The 24,009-nt window shown below is 31.4% G+C and overlaps 1 protein-coding gene and 1 long non-coding RNA gene across 3 annotated transcripts; both read right to left on the minus strand.

Annotated features, from left to right (window-relative positions):
• Window positions 1–204: 204 nt before the first annotated feature.
• LOC126769071 (uncharacterized) lies at window positions 205–4,154 on the minus strand. Of its 2 annotated transcripts, none has more exons than XR_007669294.1 (3): window positions 4,032–4,154; window positions 3,781–3,951; window positions 205–2,438 (listed from the first exon to the last, which is right to left on the minus strand). It is a non-coding gene; the product is annotated as an uncharacterized LOC126769071 (long non-coding RNA). The 2 variants fall into 2 exon arrangements; XR_007669293.1 differs by having other exon boundaries at window positions 3,781–3,938; window positions 4,032–4,147.
• A 2,119-nt stretch (window positions 4,155–6,273) lies between these two features.
• On the minus strand, window positions 6,274–11,600 carry LOC126768870 (chaoptin-like). Its single transcript, XM_050487247.1, has 5 exons — window positions 11,379–11,600; window positions 10,770–10,987; window positions 7,557–10,691; window positions 7,216–7,472; window positions 6,274–7,050 (listed from the first exon to the last, which is right to left on the minus strand). Exons 2-5 carry the CDS (start codon window positions 10,930–10,932, stop codon window positions 6,481–6,483), a joined length of 4,125 nt encoding a protein of 1,374 aa, XP_050343204.1. The 5' UTR covers window positions 10,933–10,987; window positions 11,379–11,600; the 3' UTR covers window positions 6,274–6,480.
• Between the last annotated feature and the right edge of the window lie 12,409 nt (window positions 11,601–24,009).

Consider the following 24,009-nt stretch of genomic DNA (forward strand, 5'->3'; position numbering starts at 1 on the left):
GTGAAAGTAAGATAACTGCATTGAAGAAATAATAATATTAATTTATATTCCCATTTATAAATAAAATAATAAAGAGCCAGATCTAAAGAGCATTACAAAGTTATTAACGTAACAAGCATAATAACCTATTAGGTTTCACGGTTGGCAAAGCATTGGAAATTGTATTGACATTTCCAATGCACTGCTAGCTTTGTCTATGACCAGCGTAGGAAACTTCCCGACAGAGCTTATAATTAACTCCATAATGTAATAATAATACCTTTTATCTATAAAATTATCTAATTTTGTATGAAGATTAACTTGGTATTATTATTGATTTTTTTTTAAGTCGATCATATTTCTTAGGTATGAAAAGTGTATAAGTTGCCATCGATATTAACAACATGATATATATATATATATATAGATTTTTCCAAGAAACTGTAACAGAAACACAAACTTTATATGCGAGTTGCAGATATTAAAACATTCTACATTAGACAAATAACATTAACTTCTTTCTTTTGTTTATTTGAAATTCTGTACTGTTTATTAATACATACTGTTATTAGGGCAGCCTCGTTGAGTAGAGAGCAGCTCCATACATGACCTTACTTGTACTTTATACAAGCTGAGCAGTTGTTCTTGCGTAAAGTAATGTCTCACCTTAGAGAGGATACCACGCTTTCGAGCGGCTGTTTGGACTTTGGACGCAATGAAAGAGTCGAAATTTAGATTCAATTGTCGTTGCAATGCCACTTACTATAATATGTGAAGGGTAAGGGTAACAAGTAACAGCAGCGATAGTAATAAATGTTCCTTTGCTCGACTTACTTTATGAATTAAACATAAAATTCCGAAACAAAACATTACAAAGTATTGATGTTTGTATGGAATAACTAATGATTGGGTGGTACGTACCCAGATGAGCTTGCACAAAACCCTACCACCAGTAAAAAGAGTCTAGACCAATATGGCTGTTATTATAATTAAAAAATATATTGTACCTATTGCATGAGGATAACAGATCATATGGCGAGCTTGTAAATGGTATACGATTGATTGTAATATGTAACCCAGTCTCACTTGGTCAAGCAAGTGTACTATTCACGTAAATAAATGCTTTATTATTAAAGCCTTTGCTTTTTTGCTTTTAAAGATTTCTGCTTGAACAGATTGTACATATTTTACATAGAAGGCAAGTTATTTTCCGATTGTTACTGCCGGGCAAACTTTAAATGCTAGAGCTTGGCTTGTGCCCAATTTTTTATGGCCCATGTCCTTCGCAAAGCGTTCAGCTATGTATTGTATCAGAACACAATGCGACAATAATTTACGAGACTCAAGGATTTAAGCAAGCGCTTTCTGTGCTTATGAATAATTTAAAGATCAATTTTACTTTATTGTTTTAGTATAATTTTATAGCAACAAACTTATGTAAATGTTTGTGATTGATGACAAGGGATGGACTTTGAATTAAATAATTTATATACTACATATATACTTCATATAAACTAAACTAATAAGTTTCTTCACCGCTAATCGCATGCCATTCAGTAGAAATTTCTTTTTTTTTTATTTTGTGCTGCAGGCTTAACATTAACCTTACGTCCTTCAGACCAATTTCGGCCACGGAAACCAATATCAAGAGAGATTAGCCAACTGCGCAGGAGATATTATAGTGCACAAGTGTGTGCACAAACACAGGTGCACTCTCTATTCCCTAGCTCTCATAATTCGATGGGACGGTAATCCGACACGGCCGGAAGAGTTCAGGCGCAGGACAAGCGGCTTTACGTGCTTTCCGAGGCACGGGAGTGTACACACTTCCAACTTCCAGACCCCGGGTTGCTACTGAGAATTTTCTGACAGAAAAACCCAATGGCATTTTATTGGCCCGACCTGGGAATTGAACCCAGGACCTCCGGTCCTCCAGTAAGGCTTAACTTTAATAATGTCTTATAATATGAAAGCAAATCATAAACAAATTGTTAAGCTTACAGTACTTTAGTAATTATCATGATTCCAATTGTATGGTGATTTGTGTAACTGCATATTGAATGCATTGCAAAACAATATTAAATGAAGTCAAACAAAATTGTTAATCAGTCAATTAGAACGACCGTATCGTTATTTGACTGATTAAACTAATACACAGTATATTTCTAAATTCAAGGACTCTTAAAACTATATATTTTAACGACATATATTAATTTACTTGCAATGTTTTTGCACCATCTGGTACGCAAACACAATTAAATAAGTACCGTCTTGTCACACTTAATAAGCTAATTTCTCCGAGCGTCTAGTTATCTAGTAGAACATGAAATGTTTGAAGGTAACGCATTACGTTGCAGACAAAGCAATTAGTCGTCGGCGTCAGTTGGTAAATATTAACACTGGTAATTGTATCCTGAACGTCAGCTCCCTCGATGTTCGTTACAGTGCCCACTTGCAACCTGAATACAAATGAATCTATTAGCAAAAAGAGCCGAGATAGTGGATCGGCGTTGATATCACGTCTCTACTCTCATGCGTGTTGGAGTTCTATTATTTGAACAGACATTTAAAGGTATATTGGAATTTGTATAATTATCAGTTCAAATTGAGAGCTATTATACTTTGGTTATTAAAATGTAAGTAAATGTAAATAGTAATTTAATTATCTAGTTTTGATTGTCTAATGTATATTTTTATTACAGTAAATTGTTTTGGCTTGAGATTGTGCCATATTCAGTCATATTTGTTTTCCGTTCCATTATTTGTTGAATTGGTATAAGGAAACAGTAAGTTAATTATGTAATACAATTTACCGCAATGAAACGTTGATAGCTATTTGGACCTGTACACAATTTGGCTCATAGTACATTATTTTGAAAGCATAATTTATTTGTGGAAGCGATTCGACCCCCGCAACTCGAAAGTTTTGCTGATTGTGATCAAAATATACTATATAGCTTTTATTCCAATTACTTTGTTACCAAAATCTTACAAAAATATTTCAGTTTAATATTTCAAAACAAGAATACCGACTTTGTCTAAGGGTTACAACACGTGAATTTAACTGAAGAAAATGCAGGTTCAAGCCAGGCTTAATACCAACAAATTTTCGTGTGCTTAATTTGTTTATATGTCATATCACACGCTATGCCTGATCTGACATATAAACAAATCTTGACGTCCTATATCTGTACATTTCATATGAAAATCTGCCATATGTGTATCCACCGACCCGCATTGGAGCAGCTTGTTGGGATAAGCTCTGAAATGTTTTCTTCAAGAGAAGAGCAGGTTTCAGCCCAGCTTTGGCACTTTTGATTATACACAATAAGTATTTACTGTGTATTGCTGTTTAGCAGGAGAATATCTGACGGGCTTGCACAAAACCTTACCTAGTAAAACATATTTCACATGTATGATTCAAATAGGTATTATGTGCGTTCAAATGGTCTTGAAGGAATTTTGTCACACACTGAGTTTTACGCTATCGAAACCGCGGGTTTTGCTCAAATTTAATCCAATCTCTATCATACACTTATGTTTATATACAAAAATCACTATTTAGCTATTTAGTTAATAAAGCTCTGTAATAAAACTGTTAATATTACGTCGTCACGAATTAATTGAACAGCTTTAAGCCACGATAACGAAGAATATATGTTTTTTTAACATGACTTGACCAGGCATTTTTTATCGCTGGAAAAACGCATTTACTCGTTTCCCACACATTAAGTGCGAAGGTATGAGGAACTCACCGGTTCCAAGTGCGCCAGAATACCTACTAAAAACATCGGTACTCACATTGTCTTTTCGGGCACGTCACAGGATGGGTGACGGTTGTCTCATCTCTGTGACCTCCAATTTCTATAGTGGTTCTCAGGGAACAGAGAATGCGCCTAGCTCCAGTGACGCATAAAGCGGGGAAGAAGGAATCGGGGCTTACTGTGATGTTGGCCAGCCTGAAGTTAGGAACTTTACACAATATAAATAACACTCAACATTTAAAAATAAAGGAAATAATTGAGTTTTTACGTAATTGACAAGGCACATACGTATTTTACTCCCCAGTCTAATTAATCCAAAGGGAAGAGCGGACGATGAATTGAAATTGTATCAAGAAAATGAAAAAATAAAAATTATACCCGCTTAGTCATTTGTGGCTAATATGCGAGCGATATCAACTTAGATTGCGTGTATTATATCTATATATAATATTTATAGTCATAAATAATTTAATATAAAAGCGTAACAGTCTGCAATTCAGTCACAGCGTATTTAAAATGATTCTACGAATATTTATAATTTATATTCAATGACTATTGTAATTAATTTTCTACATTTCCGAAATTGTGTACGTATAATATTTATAAAAAAAATTTATACATAATTTGCGAGTACATCATATAACTTTGCACTTAAGTACCTTCTTTGTAGACGTCGAGTAAGGTCTTAAAATAGGTTAAATGTCACTTTTTTAAGCCATGAGATATTTCTAATCTGGCTTAAGAAGAATATGTTGGTGGAATTTTGTATGTTGTTATCTATATATAAAATAAAATCGTAACTGATTATCTGATTATCAACGCAATAGAACCCAAAAAATTGATTGTATTTTGAATATTATGCATATCTTACTTGACAGTACTGTAACTGTGTTTCTAAATTTAAATATTTATAATAAATGAATAAAAGTGAACGCCTTGTTTTTGTCTATTATTCATATAACAACACAAGTCACGTTATAAATTTTTACATTGAAAACTATTTAAACATCACAACATTCGTTTATACACCCTGAATAATGCACTTTTACTTGAATTAGACTTTGAGAATTTTTAAATATTGCTTGTCAATTAGGCTTCAAATATTTTGCCGATTCCATATATGATTAAATTAACATTTTCACAAAAGCCTTAGTCTAGCAGTGGTACACTGATAGACTGATATTTTAATGGCTGAATTTAAAATATTACTAAAAGACTCGATGATAGCAGAAAAATTGCGCAAATATATAGAAAATGTGATTAACATTGAAGATAAAATGAAAAATATCAGACTATATCATTGAAAGGACCATTGATGGGATTCTTAATAACATATTGTGGCTATTTTTGAAGTTTTTACCACTGATGATAATGATAAATCAATAATTATCATTTTTGTCGTATTATAAAATATATTTTTTAATCTATTGTTCTATCTATGGTTTTATATGTTAACCGTCACTTTATTTAGCTTTAGGATAAAAGGCAATAGACAAAGCTACTAACTAACCTACTTTTAATAATTTGTTTGATTTTTCCTGTATATAATATAAAGTATGTGTATACATAGCCTATAGGCATATTACTTATAATAATTAATATTGTCAACCATTTTTTTAAATATCGCTAATTAATCTGGATATAATAATGTCAGGGGATAATAATATTGATCATAGCGAATAATGGTTCTCTTACTAGATACTTCCATTATCGGCTTAGTGTCATGTTCATAATCCAATGCGTCAATAGTAAATGCGTACATTAGCTCATTTCCCAGGGTGTAAGCCTTTAAGTGTCAATTAGGATAAGTGTATAGTGTGTTCTAGAGAACACCTATACCACCTTCATCTAAATCATGTTTTAATCAATATAAATGAAATGAATAATAAATATTGTTAAAAATAAGCATTATCAAAAGTTTACATGTTATAATTTAACATGGCATGGAATAGAATGATGCAAAATCGAACTAACGAAATATATCTATTTTATAGAATTAAACAATGGCTTAAGAAACCCTCGTATACATTTTACCTTCATCGAAATCAGTTTAGCCGTATTAAAAGTCGATATAAAAAGCCTCAATCATTCTCCATTATGTTTATTAATATCTCAAAAAAATCCATTCTCTATCAACACATCCATTCCTTTTTGTTTTTTTTTTAATAAATCTTCTAAATTATTTGCTGAAATTTTGCTAGCAATATGGAAATCGGCATTTAGGCTTTCTTACTTTTATTAAAGACAGTTGCTAATTTCCTGATGCTCGGCTTCCAAATCTGGACAAAAAAATGAGGTATTCCGTGGAATTTATCGACTATTATCGTCGATTCGCTGTCGACAATTTTGTTGGTTTCTGAATAATGTTTCTGACGGAATGTCTTACAGGGAGGGAACACGGCTAGTATTGTTAAATTTTTTTAATGTTAGTTCTGTTAAATCATTGATACACGTAAAACCATCCATTACGAAGAAAATAAAGGAAACAATATATATGTGGTAACAATTTAATAAATATTTTCATCTACTATCTACCAAATTGCTAAAAATATCTACAATTTTAATCATTAGCTTTTCTATCTATACGTTATATCATTCATCTATAAAATATAACTAATAACTACAGCTCCATAACTAATAATATTTCAGCATCTATTGTCATAATGTTTAAAATTCTCTCTATCAATATAACTAAACTATAATTGCGAGTCAAAATTTAACTATTCTTAAATTTAATTTACTTCATCTTTTCGAAAGATATATTGCGATTTTTTGTCATCCCTAATAAGATATTATCCGTAGAGGCCGTCGTTGAATGCTGTAAAATATCTTCTTTACTCTGCAGGGAATGATAGTCATTCATTTCTGACCAAGCTGGATCGGATTTGGCTATACGTTTTCTTTCTTTAAACTTAGTGTATAATAAAACAGTGACCATGACAAAAAATACTATAAAACCTAAACAACACCCTACAATTAATCCAGTGCGTCTATTTAAAATAGAAGACATTTTAAAACCCTTGTTTGTTTTAATTTTAATAGATAAAGGTTTTTTGTTTGTATCAAAAGAAACGCATTCACTAGCTGGTGATTGCGCAATTATAGAAGCTGCAAGGTTGCGTCTCATTTTTGATGTGATGTTTGTTAATCCATTATCTGTTTCATTAATCGCTGATATATTCTCTTCATCAATATTTATCATCGTATTTTCATACATGGTTAAAATGCACACAATGTAATTCATATTTGGTAATAAATTAGTTAAAAGAATCGAACTTGAATTTTGGTCAACAGCTCTCAGTTTTACCTGTAACAATATTAGCGAGTAAGTTTTAAATAATTATGTGTCATTTAATCAAATAAAATTGTATCATTGGTTCATTTCGCATGATTCAGAAGTTAAGCTATAATGTGTGTTTGAAAGATTTATTTTAAAAATGATTAGTGATTGAATGTTAGATATTGTACTCACATCAGAATCTAGGTTTTCATTATAGTACAAAATTTTAAGAGCTTTTATTGCAGTACGATTTCTTATTAGCCATGTTACTAAAATTGAATTATCATTGTGTTTGTCAATTGATAATTGAACGATTAAAGGAAAATCGCATTTTTCCTTTGGATAATCTTCGTTAAAACAAATCACTTCGTAAGACTTAAATATTTTTGGGTGATCTTGAATCCAAGTCCAGGTGTTATTCTTTTGACAACGACATATAATAATATTATCTGAAATAGAGGTGGTGTTAATAAATTTAACAATTTTCCAAGATTATACAATGCAATATTTGCATAATAGAAATAATTATGTACCTTTTATTAATATGTCTTGTATGTGGGTTTCTATCGACGTAAGAAGTTCCAGAGGTATAGTTTGAAGTTTATTGTGTTCCAAATCAATTTGAATAATTTTATTTAAATTATTGAATGATGTAGCTGATAAATACTTTAGATTGTTAAAAGATAGATTTAGTACTGTTAATTCTTTTAAATAAATTAAATGTTCATTTATGATGTTTTGTAATTTATTATAAGAAAGATCTAAAAGTTTCAGATTACTTAAATCTTCATCAAAAGATTCCATCGACTCTATATTGTTATTAGATAGACACAAAGAGTTTAATTTAATTAGACCACGAAAGTTGCTTGTTTTTAAATGAGTGATTCTGTTGTAACTTAAATCTAAGCTCTCAAGATAAAATAATTTAGAGAATGGGCTTATCGATAATCGGCGGATCTTATTAAATTGTAAATAAAGATGTTGTATATTTGTAAATAATTCAAACGTAATATCTTCAATGTTTGTGAGATTTGTTAAGGTAATGTGTAGTTCATATAAACTGTCTATGAGACTACCATTATCTACTTTTTTTGTTGTTGCCCAACTAATTGCTGGATTTTTACTTAAATCTATATTAATCAACGATACCCCAACTTTTTTATAAGATAATAAAAAATCAAAGTGCATTATGTTATTGTGAGAAATATTAATATTTTGAATATTTGGAAAATTATCAAATATAAATTCAGGTAAATTGTTGAGTCTGTTGAAACTAATATCAAATTGTATCAATTCATTTAGTATAATTTTTTTAGTACACGAAATGGTCAGTATTTCATTCTTCCGTAATATTAAAGACTTTAATTTGGTAAGTTTCTCTAGACCACTTATTTCAATTGTAGGTATTAAGTTATCAGTTATATCTAGTGTTTCTATTAATGTGAAGTTATCCAACATACTGTACGGTATATAGTCTAGAAAATTGTTACTAATGTTTAATTCAGTAATAGAGTTAAACGAACTAAATAACTTATCCGGTATATCACTGATAAGATTTTGCGCAATGTTTATTTTAAAAAGATTATTGTTATTAATAAAACTACCTTCTATAATTTTCTCTAAATTACAGTGTTCCAGTAAAAGGATTTCTAAAAGTGGAAGATTTAAAAAAGTTTCTACGGGTAAATAATCGAGGATGTTATATGACAGTGATAAATACTTTAAGCCCGGTATGTCAAGACACATTAAATCACTAGATTTCAGAGAATTATTCCGAAGGGAGAGATATTTTAAGTTGTTTAAGCCATGAAAAGTGCCATTTTCTATGAGTTCAATTTCTGCATTATCTAATAACAGAGAACTTAGGGGCAAACCTTGCTGAAATAGGTTTTTATTAAGAATTTTTAACGGATTAAAAGATAAATTGATGCTTCTAAGTTTCTTCAAAGTATGAAAAGCCATATCAAAAATAAATACTATTTTATTGTTTGAAAGGTCTAAGTCTTCTAATTCGCTTAAACCAAAAAACGTATAAGACGTTATGTTTTTAATTTTATTATACTGCAAATCCAAATATCGCGCTGAATTCAATCGTTGAAATGAAAAATCGTCGATTATTATAAGTTCGTTATGGCTCATTTCTAATCGCGTGAGGTATGTAAGATTAGTAAACGTTGCTTTTGATACAAATTTTAAGTGATTATTTTTTAAATTCAATTGATGTAACCTCCTTTGTGGCCCCAGTACTATATGACTTACAGATGTTAATCGATTAAATTCGAGAAAAAGTAATGCTAATTGAGAATTTATTTTGGGCAATATATTTTCGATATCTGTTAGTTTGTTATTATGTAACGCTATAAATTTGAGATTTGACATTTTCTCAAAAGTCCCAGACTCAATGAAAGTTATTTTATTATGGTTTAAATAAATTTCTTCTAAGTTGATTGAATTATTAAAAGTGTTTTTTGCAATATATTTGAGCTCGTTATTATGAATTCTTAGATCTTTGAGATTTATAAGAGAAACGAATGCGTCTTTATTTAAATCACTAAACTTATTATTGTCTAATTTTAATTTTTTTAAATTCTTATTATTTGACAAAATACTATGTGGCACTTCATTTAAATAGTTGTAATCTACCTGCAATTCTTCTAAATTTTCTAAGTCACTAAAACTTTCACTATTTATAGTTTGTATGCAATTTTTATCTAAGTGTATAACACTAATTTTACTAGAATTAAAAAAAGAATCTATTGGCACTTCAAGTATATTATTATGACTTAAAAATACTTTACTGAGAGACGGCATATTGCAAAGTAAGCCATGAAAATGATGCAAGTGGTTATGGCTTAAATCTATAAATTCAATTTTTTTATTGTTTTGAAAAAGATTTGTGTGTAATACTTTGATCCTATTATGACTCAAATCTAATGATTTCAAATTAACAAGTGAATAAAACGCGCGATGATGAACGTTAGCAATAAAATTAAAATGAAATGATAACACTTGTAGGGACGGACTAAATTTAAGGCAGTCTTCAGAAATAAATTCAAAATTGTTGGAATCCAAATCTAAATATTCTAAGGACAAAAGATTAGAATTCTCTAAGTTTTCAATTGAATGTATTTCATTCCAAGCTAATTTTAATGTTTGAAGATGTTTTAAATTTGCTAGAGAAATGATTGGGAATAATGTGAGATTATTTTCACTAAGATCTATTTCAGAAAGTGTCGACTCTAAAGTTATGAATGCAGTGTCAGATACGTGTTGAATAATGTTTCCCTTTATATTTAATTTTACTAACGGCAGTCCATAAAAACTATAACTTTGAATATCTTCGATATAGTTTGAAATTAATTCAAGAGACATTAGTTTTAGCATGCCGGAGAGTGCTTTTTGTGGTATTAATTTAATTTTGCTGGATACAATGCTCAATGTTTCAAGGCACTTTCTCAGTGGCATAAATGTTTCATCGTCCAAGTCTCTTATATTAGTACGCGTTATGTGTATATGTTTGATACAAGCGCCTTGCGGTATAAAATGTGGTCCCAAAGCTTCTTCGCTGCCGTCGAGATCGTAAATAGAAAAAGAATATACATTTGTTACTCTTTTGAGAGCATTTTTAATATTCTTTATGGTCGTATCTTGGCAATCAAGATAAGTAGCTGTAAAGCAAATTAATATAGATAATATTTATTAAATTGATATCTATTTATAATGAACAAATTAAAAATTATTCTTACCATCTTCGAATGTATAACAAGAACATTTATTATTCCTTATGTCCTCAGTGCACTCCACGGTATTTTGAGCTCGGTAAATGGGAAGGAAAAAAAACAACAACGAAATAAATTGGATAATGCCATTTTCATTACTTTTTGCCTCCAAACGAAAAAATATTTTCATAGTTACATTATTGTTGCAATGTTTATTTTCATAACTTCGTCTTCATAGCTTAAATCTGCAATATTAAAAATAAATCATGGCTGCTTGTGTTGTTTGTACTACAAAAACCCTCAAAATGTTAAAAAAGTAATATTGCATATAATTTCCAATTGCTTCAAGAAAACTATTTATTCATTTAAAAATAAACTTTGAAATTATATACAGCTACTAAAATAACGCATATAAAACAATTTAACCTAAATTCAAAAGTTACCTAATTACTTCATACGTTTTCTTTCATATAAAATGATGACGTAGTTAGCTATCAATATATAAATTTAAATTTTTCAATATATCACTGAAGTTCTCGAAGAAATATTAAGGTTAATTATTTTACATTAAAACAGTCGAGTACACGATAGTTTAATATAAATCTTTGCTTAATTTATATGAGAAAAAATGCTTACCTACAAATTCTTTGACGTTTTGAGCGCAACTTTTAATTAAAAACAAAGTTATCCTTTAGTAGTTAGAGTTCATTTTCGTAACGCAACTTCCGAAGGATACGAGCGCCTGTCCTTGAATGTTCACCACACGTAACAAGCTCAATTTAAATAGCGGTTAAGTTTTTATCAGTTACAGTGTTGCTGGTTTGTTTTATCGCGCAACACAGAACGCCTGAGGTCATTAGAAAGCTCGACAGAAGACTGCCGCGGCGGCGCGCGCTGTGTAGGTCAACGCTGTTGTTGCGGCACCCCCGACCCACTATTATTATACTTTTATGACGAATCGGATTTTGGTCGTATACCTATTTTCGTACAAATATGTAAGATTCATCTTGTGGGTGTAGCATCTTTGTACTAGTCCAGCCTTACAGACTATAAAATGTTAATGTTGTATTAAAAATAGCGGTTCAGTGTAGCAGTGTTACATATGGGTACATATATATCTACATATGACGTGAATACTAACTCCTTTGATGAATTCCTTATTTGTTGTTAAAAATTGGGCAATATTTTTTATGTGTGAAGCGTTTCAATATACATTTTAAAAAATATCATCATTCTTATTGAAAGTAAATAAAACAATATTCATAATAAATATCAAGGTAGTAAAACAAAAACCTTATATAATACGTATTTCATTTACAAACAAAATTTTCTTCACAAGAGGTGAAATTTTATTATTTGCTTAAAATTATCGATGCATTTTACCTTAATGAATATATAAATCAAATCAAATTTAAATTTTGGAATAAAGCTTGGTTATGCTTGTTGCACGCAACGAGCTGGAACCCGAACTAAGTGGCACTTGTCGGTACGACTTCGATCCAAATGACGTCATGTCTACATTTAACGATTCATACGGCGCGAAAACATTACATAAGTTATAAATATTTAGAAAACGATTACTTTGTTTTCTTTTCTAACTTGAGGCACATGTGCTAAAAAAATTAACAAAATATTAATCAATATCTCGTTTTTTATATGTTTCACAAATATTATTTTTCCAGCTAAATATTTTTAAGTACCAAAAACTACTTTTAATTATTATAATAAATTCTGATTTACTCTTTATATTTTGGTCTACTCTTAGTAATTGAAACATGCAGAAAATGCATGGATCTTTATGACAGAGAAAAGAGAACTTATACAGCATTCGTGTTTTCACAGTTTAAGTCTGACTCCGCATCCGTGCAAGCTGTAAATCCGGCCAGGCATTTCAGCCACGCTTTTAGACTACAAATCTAGGTCACAGAAACGCTAGCATTTCATTACCACCTGATAGATAGATTTCAAGCTCTTATGAAACTTGTTTCGTGATTGTAAGCTTGATATAGTCTCGATCGAGAAAAAATCTCGGTAATTAAAAATTTATATTTGAATAAGTATGTAATGTAAGTTCTAAGTAAAATATTTTATTTTAAAGCATCAATACCATGTATTTTTTTTATCTTTTCTACAAGTCCAACGGCCCGATTCTGAGGGTGATGATCAACACTGCTTTCACATTTCGCAGGTTAAATCTTTCGGCTAAGTAGGTTCTGGGGGAATTCGGGCTATTACCAAGCCGACTGAGCCCAATATTAATTGATTCCCGCGCTTGAAGCTTCCCATTGGACAAGTTACCACCGACCTTATTTGACTTTTTTCATCGGGGATGTTTGCGGAAACGGTGTACAGGGCCTGGAACAGCTCTAATAAAATCCTGATGATGTTCTTAGAAAACGACACTGTATTCGTGAACTGACTTGCTTCGAATAACGTCAATACCTATACGTTTTTTTTTCTATTATTATTATTATTATTATTACTCTAAATAAATCATTTTATTCTTCATTTATCTCATTGGATTTATAGTGATTTAATTTATTTTATTTCAGTTTAGTTGTATTTATTTTGATTTTTATCAATTTATTTCTTTAAGTTATTGAATTGACTAAATTCCATCTAATATCCATACAATAAAATAAAATTATTACTTATGACATATAGTTTATGTTTATATTTCTCAGCTCGTAGCTGGTTTTAAAAATAAATGCAGCATGTGGTTTTATAGTCTGGTGTTTGGTGGAGTTTCATTGTTATTTAATTGCATAATTTTTCTCACGATTATACAAGTGCTTAACATGGCGGACTTTGTAAGCATTTTGTATGAATGTAGATTCATTCAGACTTATTAATTTGATGAAGGTAAGGAGTAATACCAGTATTTGAAAGGACTCAAAAATGGAAACAAAAAAAGTTATATATATATTATTCCAGATTCATGGGATTTCTTCTTCATAGAAACTCAGGTTCTGTATTATTATTATTAATATATTATGCGGCATTAAGTAGACTGTTTCGTGTTGTAGATTTACAAATTTTATTGAGGTTACGATCGCATCTCTTACTATACATATATACTATAACTAACATGATAGGAAAGTTAAATATCAATCGGATTAGTAGTTATTGCTTAATCGTGAAACAATAAAAATAAGGAAATATCAACGAGCGCAGCGATATCATTTAATTTAGAAACTGACAAAGCTTTTCTAATAGTTACACAGCGAAAACGTTTATCGCGTTTTCAAAAAGCTAATCGTGTTTACCGATTATTATAATTTAATCAGCTTGTTTTGTATCGGGTTATGTTTATTGAACCAACAATAACCATATAACCAAAGGCTTGATAGTCCGAAATAAAATCTCTTTTTAAATGCCTATTGATTCTTAATGGAGTCCGTGGCCACTAATGATGTATTCCCATTTTGTTTATAGATCTGATTGTATCGTTTCTTAATGTGTAGACATATTGTTAGAATACTTCATCAGTAACTGACAACGTCAGGCGAGGGCTTGACTACAATATCATACCTGATAGAAATCGTTGATGTGGCCTAAGATGGACCGCCCTTGAATGCAAATTCATTTTTCAAAGTACCTTAGTTAATTTACATGAAGTAAGCTTTTGCAACTTTTATTACCGCTACTTATATATGCGTACATATAAGAAAGTTAGTATTTGAGTTTTGAAATAGTAAGCCATTTTTTTATGCATAAAAAAATACTCATTACCGATGCCTTATGTATATTACTTGTTATGTAAGCACATTCCTGCTTCAGACTGGCACTATATATAGCATTTAGGTCAATGGGTTTTTTCTTGTAAAGTTTATTTACAACAATATTACTAAGATCTTAGATCTTACCGTTTTACTGTCTGTTGTATGCTTACGAAAAGTCTGAATATTTTAAAATTCATTTTTGACGAAGTAATTTTATAAACCTTATATTGTCGAGCCTTTTTGGACAAAAATGGTCCATTGGCTCGCAAAGGGTGGTGTAGTTAGAATTTTATAAATTTTGTTTACGTTTGTACTCTGAATAATTCAAGCTTGTGACCTTAAGGTGTTGCCGCTCGTGCCACCATCTTGGTTGAAAGGTGTCACAATCTGTTTTTTTTAATATAATCCTCAACGGTTGATTCTACGACTAAAAACGTTCCATATAAACTTGAAGAGCATTACACACATTTTTTGTTTCTAAATAGACATAAAAATGTATCATGTCTTTCTTTATTTCGTATAAAACTGCCGCAAAAATTTATATTATTTGTACAAATAATAATATTAATAAAAAAGTATACAATTTAACTATTTTTAATTTTTATTTTAAGGCTTTAGTTTAAAAAAATATTGTTGCTAATAAATTAAAGATAATTTATAAATCATTTATTAATTTAAATAAAAAAAAATATTTTTAAATACTTTAAAGTAGGTAATAATAAAATATAAAATTTAATCTGGGGCCTATTCAAATTACAATTTACCCTTCTACGAGAATTATTAAATATTACAAATATAAAGCTTAACGTTGGAATTTTCAATTTATTTACCCTCGTAACCCTATTATAGTTTGTTGATTGTTGAAGTTGACGAGAGTTCTACACGGGTGAACAAAAGTTGATATGTAAGCACTGTCACGGCCTGCGTATTAAAGCTGTACTACGTGGCATAAATTTCCCCGAAGGATTTGTGTATTAAGTGGGGTTTTATTTGTTATGACATGCGCTAAAGGCCCTCCCCTTTCGGTCTTTGTCTATTTATGCCAGAATAAATTTTCGGATAATCCTATTCGATTCGTCATCAATTATGGGTAGATTAGATCACGAAAATCTATTCACCGTGAACGTGACTACGCATTTTATACGAGCATGCAGGTTCAGATAGTGCATGCCCGCATGTTTTGAAAATTAGTCTTGCAATTAGGAAGATGAGCTTATTTTTTATGTCTCAAAAAATCATATATAAAATATAAAAAATATTAGGGATTTTTTTAAACTTTCATATAATAAGAACAAAAAATTATTATACAGTACCATAGCATACTAATTCAACAAATAGAACTCAGGAAATATACTTGTTCCATATATGTTATCAATATCTTATTTATAACTTTATAACTTTTTAGTTTAAAGATCAAACATTTCATTTTTACAGGCTAATTTATTATAAACCTAATTCAAAATGCTTGTAATAACAGTCTCGATATGTTGAACACCGATAGTGTTGTCATAAGAGTTTGTATCGATGAAAAATGCATTTTAACGTTTATCTTATGTTTATTGTTAATCTTGAACATGATTTGTGAATAACGCCTATACGGCGTTGTTTACAAATCCAAGGGTATCAGTTGAAAAAATCCTTAATGACTGTTACATATTGAAATAGATTTTTACCATATTATGTTTCTTTGGGGAACTGTTTAGATTAATCCCAGTCGCCGAATTATACCACCGGACATCGCGTCTAAATTTTTAATTTCCATCTGGAAATTAAAGTCTGGAAATCCACTACTACAGCGCTATCTTTAAGCATTTCCTGCCTCTCATAGCCACTTTGCGAAACCATATTTTCCAGCGACTTTTCCGAACCGTTATGACAGAGAAACCTTCAAGGAAAGACCTAAGTCATTCCTTAAAGGCCGGCAACGTACTTGCAAACACTCCGGTGTTGCAGGTGTTCTTGGACAGTGGTAATCACTTTATCACTTTCCATCAGCTGAGCCTCCTGCTTGTTTGCCCCCTTTACGTAAAAAAGGTGTCTTCCAGTAACAGTTTATTTCATTACAAGTAGGCTCCTCACATCGCTATGTTTGCATTCTTCACATTCGAGATTGATAATTTTATTTGTACTTTCATTACAAGCAAATTTTCAATAATATGCCGTTGATCTGTATCGTAACTATCGCACCCCTAACTGTATATGTAAAATTAAAATTTAAAAAATGTTTATTATATTATATATTGATATTATCTTCTATCAAAGAAAGAGAGAAAGCGGAAAGCACTAGTATCTACGTGAAGAGTACTAAAGACTTAATGCTGATCATATTTATAATCAATCTGCATTAACAAAAGACTAAAATAAACTATAATATTAAGCTCACTAATATATTTTGCGTGATTTGTGAAAGTATCCGCAAGCGTAAGATCAACTTTCGGTAGATTATTTGTTAGTCTACGTGAAAATACTGTTCTCATTTTAGCATAAAATAATATACTAATAATCGTTCCAATATTATTATAAGTGAAAGAACGTATTTGGGGAATCAAATCGCAAAGAAGGATAAAATAAATACAAAATTATCAACGAGCGTATTGCAAAAGAGTCGCTCGCAATAACGATTGGGCGAAGTGACGTCACAGTCAAAACTCAGATGGAGTAAAATATTTACGAGAGCGCCGACATTGATTTATTTATTTAAAAAAAGGTTTACATGCATATCATGTATATCATGTCATAATTTTTTCACTCATGTTATTATAATAATTTAAAGATTCTTTTAGTACAAAAAAAATTATATACATCTTCCTAATTGTATATTTTAGTATCCGTTTATCCACATATTTTAGTAAATTATACAACACATAAAATCTTTTTATTGTTTACCGTACATTATACGAAGGAGATTTATTGAAAATGGAATGCCTGCGTTTTTAATTTATATTAATACAAATATATCGATTAAACATTTTTAACCTTTACGTAACTCTTTCTTCGCGTAAGTGCCGATGTGGGGGCCTGTTAAGCCCGTGCGTTCAAGTAAGCTTACAAATAATTGTTGGATTATAATGTTTAAATTAAGGGTAGATAGATAATTTATTGCAAAGTTTCAAATTAACTGTAATCGACATGATGACATGACATTTTTCAAAAAAAATATATGTTTATTCAATCAACATTTATCGACATAATTAGTCATATTTAGCTGTCTATATTTGTGATCAAAATATCTTGAGATCATCAATCAACTTGATTCGTTAAATATTTTTCTGAAAATAACAGACTTCTATACTTTTTATGGACGTTAATAAAACACTTATCAACAAAATAAAAAGAAATAATTTCTAATAAATAAAACGGTGAAAAACTACAAGTCCACAAATAGCACAAATATCCAGTAAAGTTTAATTTATTTAATCGCAATATAAGAAATTATCCATACCATTATTTGTTCAATGTTCTTCATGTGTACGTTTTTTTTCATCAACGACAGCTATATTCTATTTAAAAAAAATTCGTGTTGCACATAATTATTTTTCATTATTCAGAATCTGGTATAGTTACTTTTAAAAAGTTATGAAAAATAAAACATGGTGCTGTCAATTTTTTTCCGTAGTTCTCACATCTTAACAGCGACACTGCGACTAATTTAAGAAAAAAATATATGCTTGAATTATGACTGACAAGTGCCGGACAATATGTTAAAGCAAGATCGCTTATTCGACTTATACCTTCGAACCATAGCACCTACCGGCATTATTTTATTAGCATTATTTAGAGAATGGATTACGCCAGTATCTACCAGCCAGTAATGGCAGCTAGGTACTGGCGTAATCGGACACAGCACTATTAATTCGGAAATAAGCTTACCATTTGTGTTTATTTAGTTGTGTTTTAAAAATTGTAGAGTTTAAACAAGGGTGTGGTTTTTAGTAGAAATCCGATGGTAGATCTATTACGATAAGTCATGTACAAAACTGCCAAGCAAGACTTTGGGTAGCAAGAGAAACACTCTAGCTCGCTTTAACCTCGGTGGAAGTGTTCATCACCACATGGAACGCATTGTATATAACCAATCGCAGTATCTACAAGTGCAGTGTCTTGGAGTGGCCTAAGGCAGTCAAGTACCGCTATTTGATATAACTGTAGATTCAATGGAAGCAAAGAATGAGACCAAATCACCCACATCCACCAGAAAGAGCCAGGCTACACCCGACAGTCACCAAATTTGGCCACAGCTGTAGCAGATTACACGGGTCGTGTTCCACTAATGGTTTGTCGGTGCTCTCCTCCACTCCTCCTTGGTGTGTACGACAGCATGAGGCCATCTCGTCAGCCAATCTTCTCAGGGCCACCTGAATCAAGACATGCGAGGCCCTCGCGCATCCAATGCACCTAAGCTTATGCTCTATCTTTTAAAGTGAACCAAGCTGAGCCTTTCCTAGCCAATCGGCTCTTTTCCGATACCGTTCGGCCGTCTACTTCAAGACATTCTCATAGAACTTCAAGCCGGAACAGAAGTATAGCTGCTTGGCGGTAGAATATATATTGAGTCGGTGGTAACTACCAGGACTTGCCCTACCACATATATTAAAAGTTAAAGTTCGATAAATCGTTCGTTCGTTAAATTGAATATTTTATCTTGTTTATCTAGTTACTTGCGAAATCTTTAATGATTATACTGTTTGTTCTTTTACTATAATATTTACTATTCATGTGAAAGTTTGTATGCTGGTTGTGTAACCAGCATACAAACTACCGTCTAATTTCTGTCTACCGACTAAATTTACGACTAAACGACCAGAATGTCTCAAGCGTTTGGTACCTATTTTTTGTATATATAACAGCTAGGCAGACTGGCCAATGGGACTTGATGGTAAGTGATCACAACCACCCATATACATTGGTTATTTAATTTATTAATTTTTAACCACTCGTCATTGCATCTTCGACCTTGGAAACTAACTCCAAGTCTGAAATTATATTAGCTCATTCATCCTTTAAATCCTTCAAATAAGTAGCTACCCAGATTGGCTTCCACAAAGCCCTACTACAGACTAAGTAAGCACAAATCCAACCACCAACTATAGAGGTTGATAATCATTTTATTCATAAGAGAGTGTGCTTCAGCACACAATTTTTATAATGATACTAGCCAACCCGGCAAACGTTGTTGTCGTCGTTGTCTGCCATATAAATTATATCTACTGAATATTTTGGTTTTTTAATAAATAGTAACGAATTTATTGTAAGTTTGTGGGGATAGGATCTATGACAGAAAAAAGCAAGGTGCGCTGTAGACGATGACCGCCAAAAAACAACAAAACACCAACCATTCGTTTTCTCAAATCAATGTATTTCATTAATGTAATAGACATATTCATTGTTTGATTAAAATTTAAATGTAAAGTGAAAAAAGTAATATATTTTTATCCTAAAGCAGTTAATTTCGAAGAGCAATTAAGTGTACGATATTTTTTGTCAGTCCGTCTTAAGCCAACACAAATAAGCTCGATGGTTTGCCCACCCGAGAACATGCCACGTATAACTGTCCTTGTGATAAACACCACATCATATTGGTAAATGGTCATTTTACCCATATACATTGGCACTATAAAAATATTAATCATTCCTTACATCTTGAATGCACCACCAATCATGGAAACTAAACTTTAAACTTGTTGAACTTATGAATGTAGTTGCACTGGCTGCATCGCCCTTTAAGCCGAAACACAAAAATACTAAATATTGCTGTTTGGCGGTAGAATATGTGATAAACATAGTAGTTACGAAAACATAATATTTGCGCTGGCTATTTCGCTATCGCATCGCTGGCTTTAAATTAATCATTTTATAATTACAGTAAGGCAACCGCGTCTTTTTATTGTCTTTCAATCGATTTAATTATTTGAAATATTGTTTAATATTTTACACAACTTGAGATGATTTAATTCACACAAACTATAATAAACAAACACAGTCTGTTCAAAGGTGGCGCTGCTTCCAAAATTCAAATGGAATAAAGCTTTACTTATTGCATTAAATAATTAAATTTGATTCATAATAATGATATTATTTCTAAAGGATTTTATTTTGAATATTGTCAAAGTAATTTAAACCCTTTAACAATAAAAGAAACATCAAAAATGTCTTTAAAAGTTTCAAACAATCAAAACAGAGTCTACTATAAATGAAATATTGTTATAATTACTTGATAAACAAAGGTCATTGATATTGTTTTTTTTTTCTTTCGATCGTTTTTTTTGACGCTGATCATATGATTATACTATCATTTCTCTGATTAGATTGTCAATAGTAAACACTCGAATCATGTGTATATTGAATGTATGTAATTTATTTATACTTGAACTAATTTACATGGTTTATTAAATTATTTTTCAAGATTGCATTATTTACACTTGCTACAATTTCGGTTTCTGTACTTTCCTTCATAAAATTGCGATGAAGACACGATATAAGTCCCGTGTAAATTAAAACAATAACAAAAAAACAACGAACAGTTGGGGAAGAAGAGACCCGGGGAGAAACGAAGTCCTTTGCAATATTTTTTCGTGTGCGAATGGACTTCAGGAACAGCCTTGTTACTACGCATTACGTGGCGATGAGCAAACCGTTCAATGGTGACATGCTCATACGCACACTTTCGTTTTTTTTGTTGGATTTGTTCGTCTGTTCTTTCTGCTCCACTATTTCTCATGTTTGTTGCTTTATTCGTTCGACGGCCCATCTTGCGTCTTGCTGGCATTATTCACTATAACAAACAGACGCAAATAGTATTTACTGATGAAAAATGGTATACAGATAATGTATTTGTACTTTTAGTATTACAATCATAAACCACGTATATAATATTTCTTTTAAATTAAAAACAATTGTACATAATTTTGCACGCAGTGCGTTGTGATACATAACAAATACAGAATGTAATGTCAAAATGACGCGACGCTTCTCATGAAGGAATCAAAATAAAATACAAAACAAAAAAAGCCAATGAAATAGAAAAAAAAATCTTTGTAGGGACACCGTTATATCCTAGCGGTATGAAATATACTTTACGAATAATTCTCATACAACATAACAAATAACAATATACTTATACATAACAAATTTCATAAAAATTGCTGGAGCCGTTTCGGAGGAGTTTGACTACAAACACCGTGACACGAGATTTTTATATATTAGATTAAAAAATTCAACAAAAAAAACATTACTTAAGAGTAATATTAAGTATAGTATAGTATGTAGCTTGAACGGGCTAGTTAGCACACGTTCACTTAATTCGTCAGATGTCAGATGTCAGGTAGATCGGAGAGCAATCGGGGTTGTCGTCAAGCAAAGAAAACAATATGTTTGTCAAGCCAACCGATACTACGGAGCGTCTTTATTACATTAAAAGTACATATAAAAAATGTAATAACATAATGATCGTAACTGGGTCATACGAATTGTGTGACGTCAAGTGTCAAAGAACTTACAGGTACGTGTACAGCGCTAGCTTGTACATATTTCCAACTACAAAAAGAGAAAAAATAAGTAAACAAAAATAAGCAATTATCTAAAATTAAAAATACACGTTAGTTATTTAAGTCCCCAGTGCTCGCATTAAGATTAAAGTAGATTTTCCTCGGGATGGTGGGTGATGTCGCAGTGTCGACACTCGTTGTAGAGCCTCGTGTCGCTGTACTTGCGGCTGTCATTCTCGGGATCGGCGAAGAAGACGGCGGGGGCGACGACACTATCTCGTCTGATGTAATGTCATTGTTTGTAGCGGCAGGGTTTGGGTTGACCTCACTAGGTTTCCATTCACATCTTGGCCTCAGATTAAAATATGCGAGTGTGAGCAGCAACGTCGTCATCAAGAATAAAATTGTATAAATTACAATATAATGTGTAGAGCCATGGGTTTCAAATTTCTTCAAGTCTGACCGCTTCAAATCGTCTATGTTTTTCTTTATTGATGTAAACAATTCTTCATGGTTCTCAGCGGTGAAATTGTGAGGCAATGATATGTTCATGAACTCGTTCAGCGTAGATATAACTGGTACATTGATGTGAGTCGTAGGTTGAATGTACATCTGATTGACATAGTCATGTTGAGCGTGAATTGTAAAGGATTCACCTCTAATAGTACAACCAGGGTCAAGGTCGATTACTCCATTATCACGTAAATGTTTCATTGTTACATTATTCGGACATATGATTCGTATGGCGCATTCGGTGCAGCAAGAAAACATCCATGTGTCACGAGCGTGTAATTTAATCCATCTGTCGGTGCATACTTTCGCTTCTGACCGACAGTATGGTTTGTTTTCATTGCTAATCTGTAGTTTCATATTACAGAGCGATTGTTCAACTTGCATTGTGTATACAGGATGGTTCAATGGATTTGTTTAAAATGGATTGGATTTGTTTATGTGTCTGTCGTATGCACATATTTGTATCCTTTTCTGTCATGGGTATTATTGTGTCCTTTCTCACATTGACAGCGAGATATTTTGTTTCCGTGGAAGTATAGATGACTTTGTCTCCTCTTCGTTGAGGGATATCGATGACGTCATTCATTTCAAATTGGTCTCTGTTTAGCAGGGGAATCTTGATTTCCATTATCAGGAATCTCCTAGTCACTTTAGCTCGTACTTGTAAGAGACCGTAGAGATCTCGAAAATTGTCAGTTGGAACAACAACATCATCCTGTAGATGGCCAGATATTACATTTAATTGTTGCGTAAGTTCTGCCGGAGTTAATAAGTGTATGTTCAGGCGGCCGTTATAAATATCGGTCACGATGTCAAGCAGAGTGTCCTGCGTACGCCGAAGGTTGGAGATAATCACATCAACAGATATTAAAGATGACAGTAGATGGAATGCCTGTAGAGTGCTTTGTCGTTCTTTTTCGACTTGGTGCATCTCAGTAAATATTAATCGCAGATTTTTTTTTTTTATTTATTAGGGAAACATACAGCATATCGTATATTACAACTTAATATAATAATCATATTTTAACACTTATGCCAGTTAAGTTTCCACTACTGTTTTAACAGGGAAGTGGACTAATTTTGATGTTACATAAAATATAACTATTTATGACAAAGTAAAATTTTAACGTAAATATGGTTATGGTTAATTACTAATAAGTATTTTTCACAAGATTATAAAATTTACTTAAACTATTTTTAAACAGATCAATGTGGTTGTATTTTCTATTATGACTATTACAAGATCTTAGAATAAAAGAATTTTTGAAATAATTAGTTTTATAAATGGGTATTGAAAAAGTATCCTGAGAGCGAGCGTTAAAACGAGGACACTTAAATAAAATCTCACTGAGCAGATATGGAGAATCAATTAAATTATTTAATATTTTGTAAAGAAACATTTGGTCTCTTTGTTCTCTACGTTCTTCAAGTGGCATAAAAACAGAGTTAGGAAAAGTAAATTTGTATCGCAACCTCCTGATACATTTGTTTTGTATATTTTCAATTAAGTTAACATATTTTGCATATTGTGGATTCCAAACAGTTGAC

The sequence above is a fragment of the Nymphalis io genome, chromosome 6 (genome assembly GCF_905147045.1).
Source record: "Nymphalis io chromosome 6, ilAglIoxx1.1, whole genome shotgun sequence".
In the NCBI taxonomy this organism is placed as follows: Eukaryota; Metazoa; Arthropoda; class Insecta; order Lepidoptera; family Nymphalidae; genus Nymphalis; species Nymphalis io.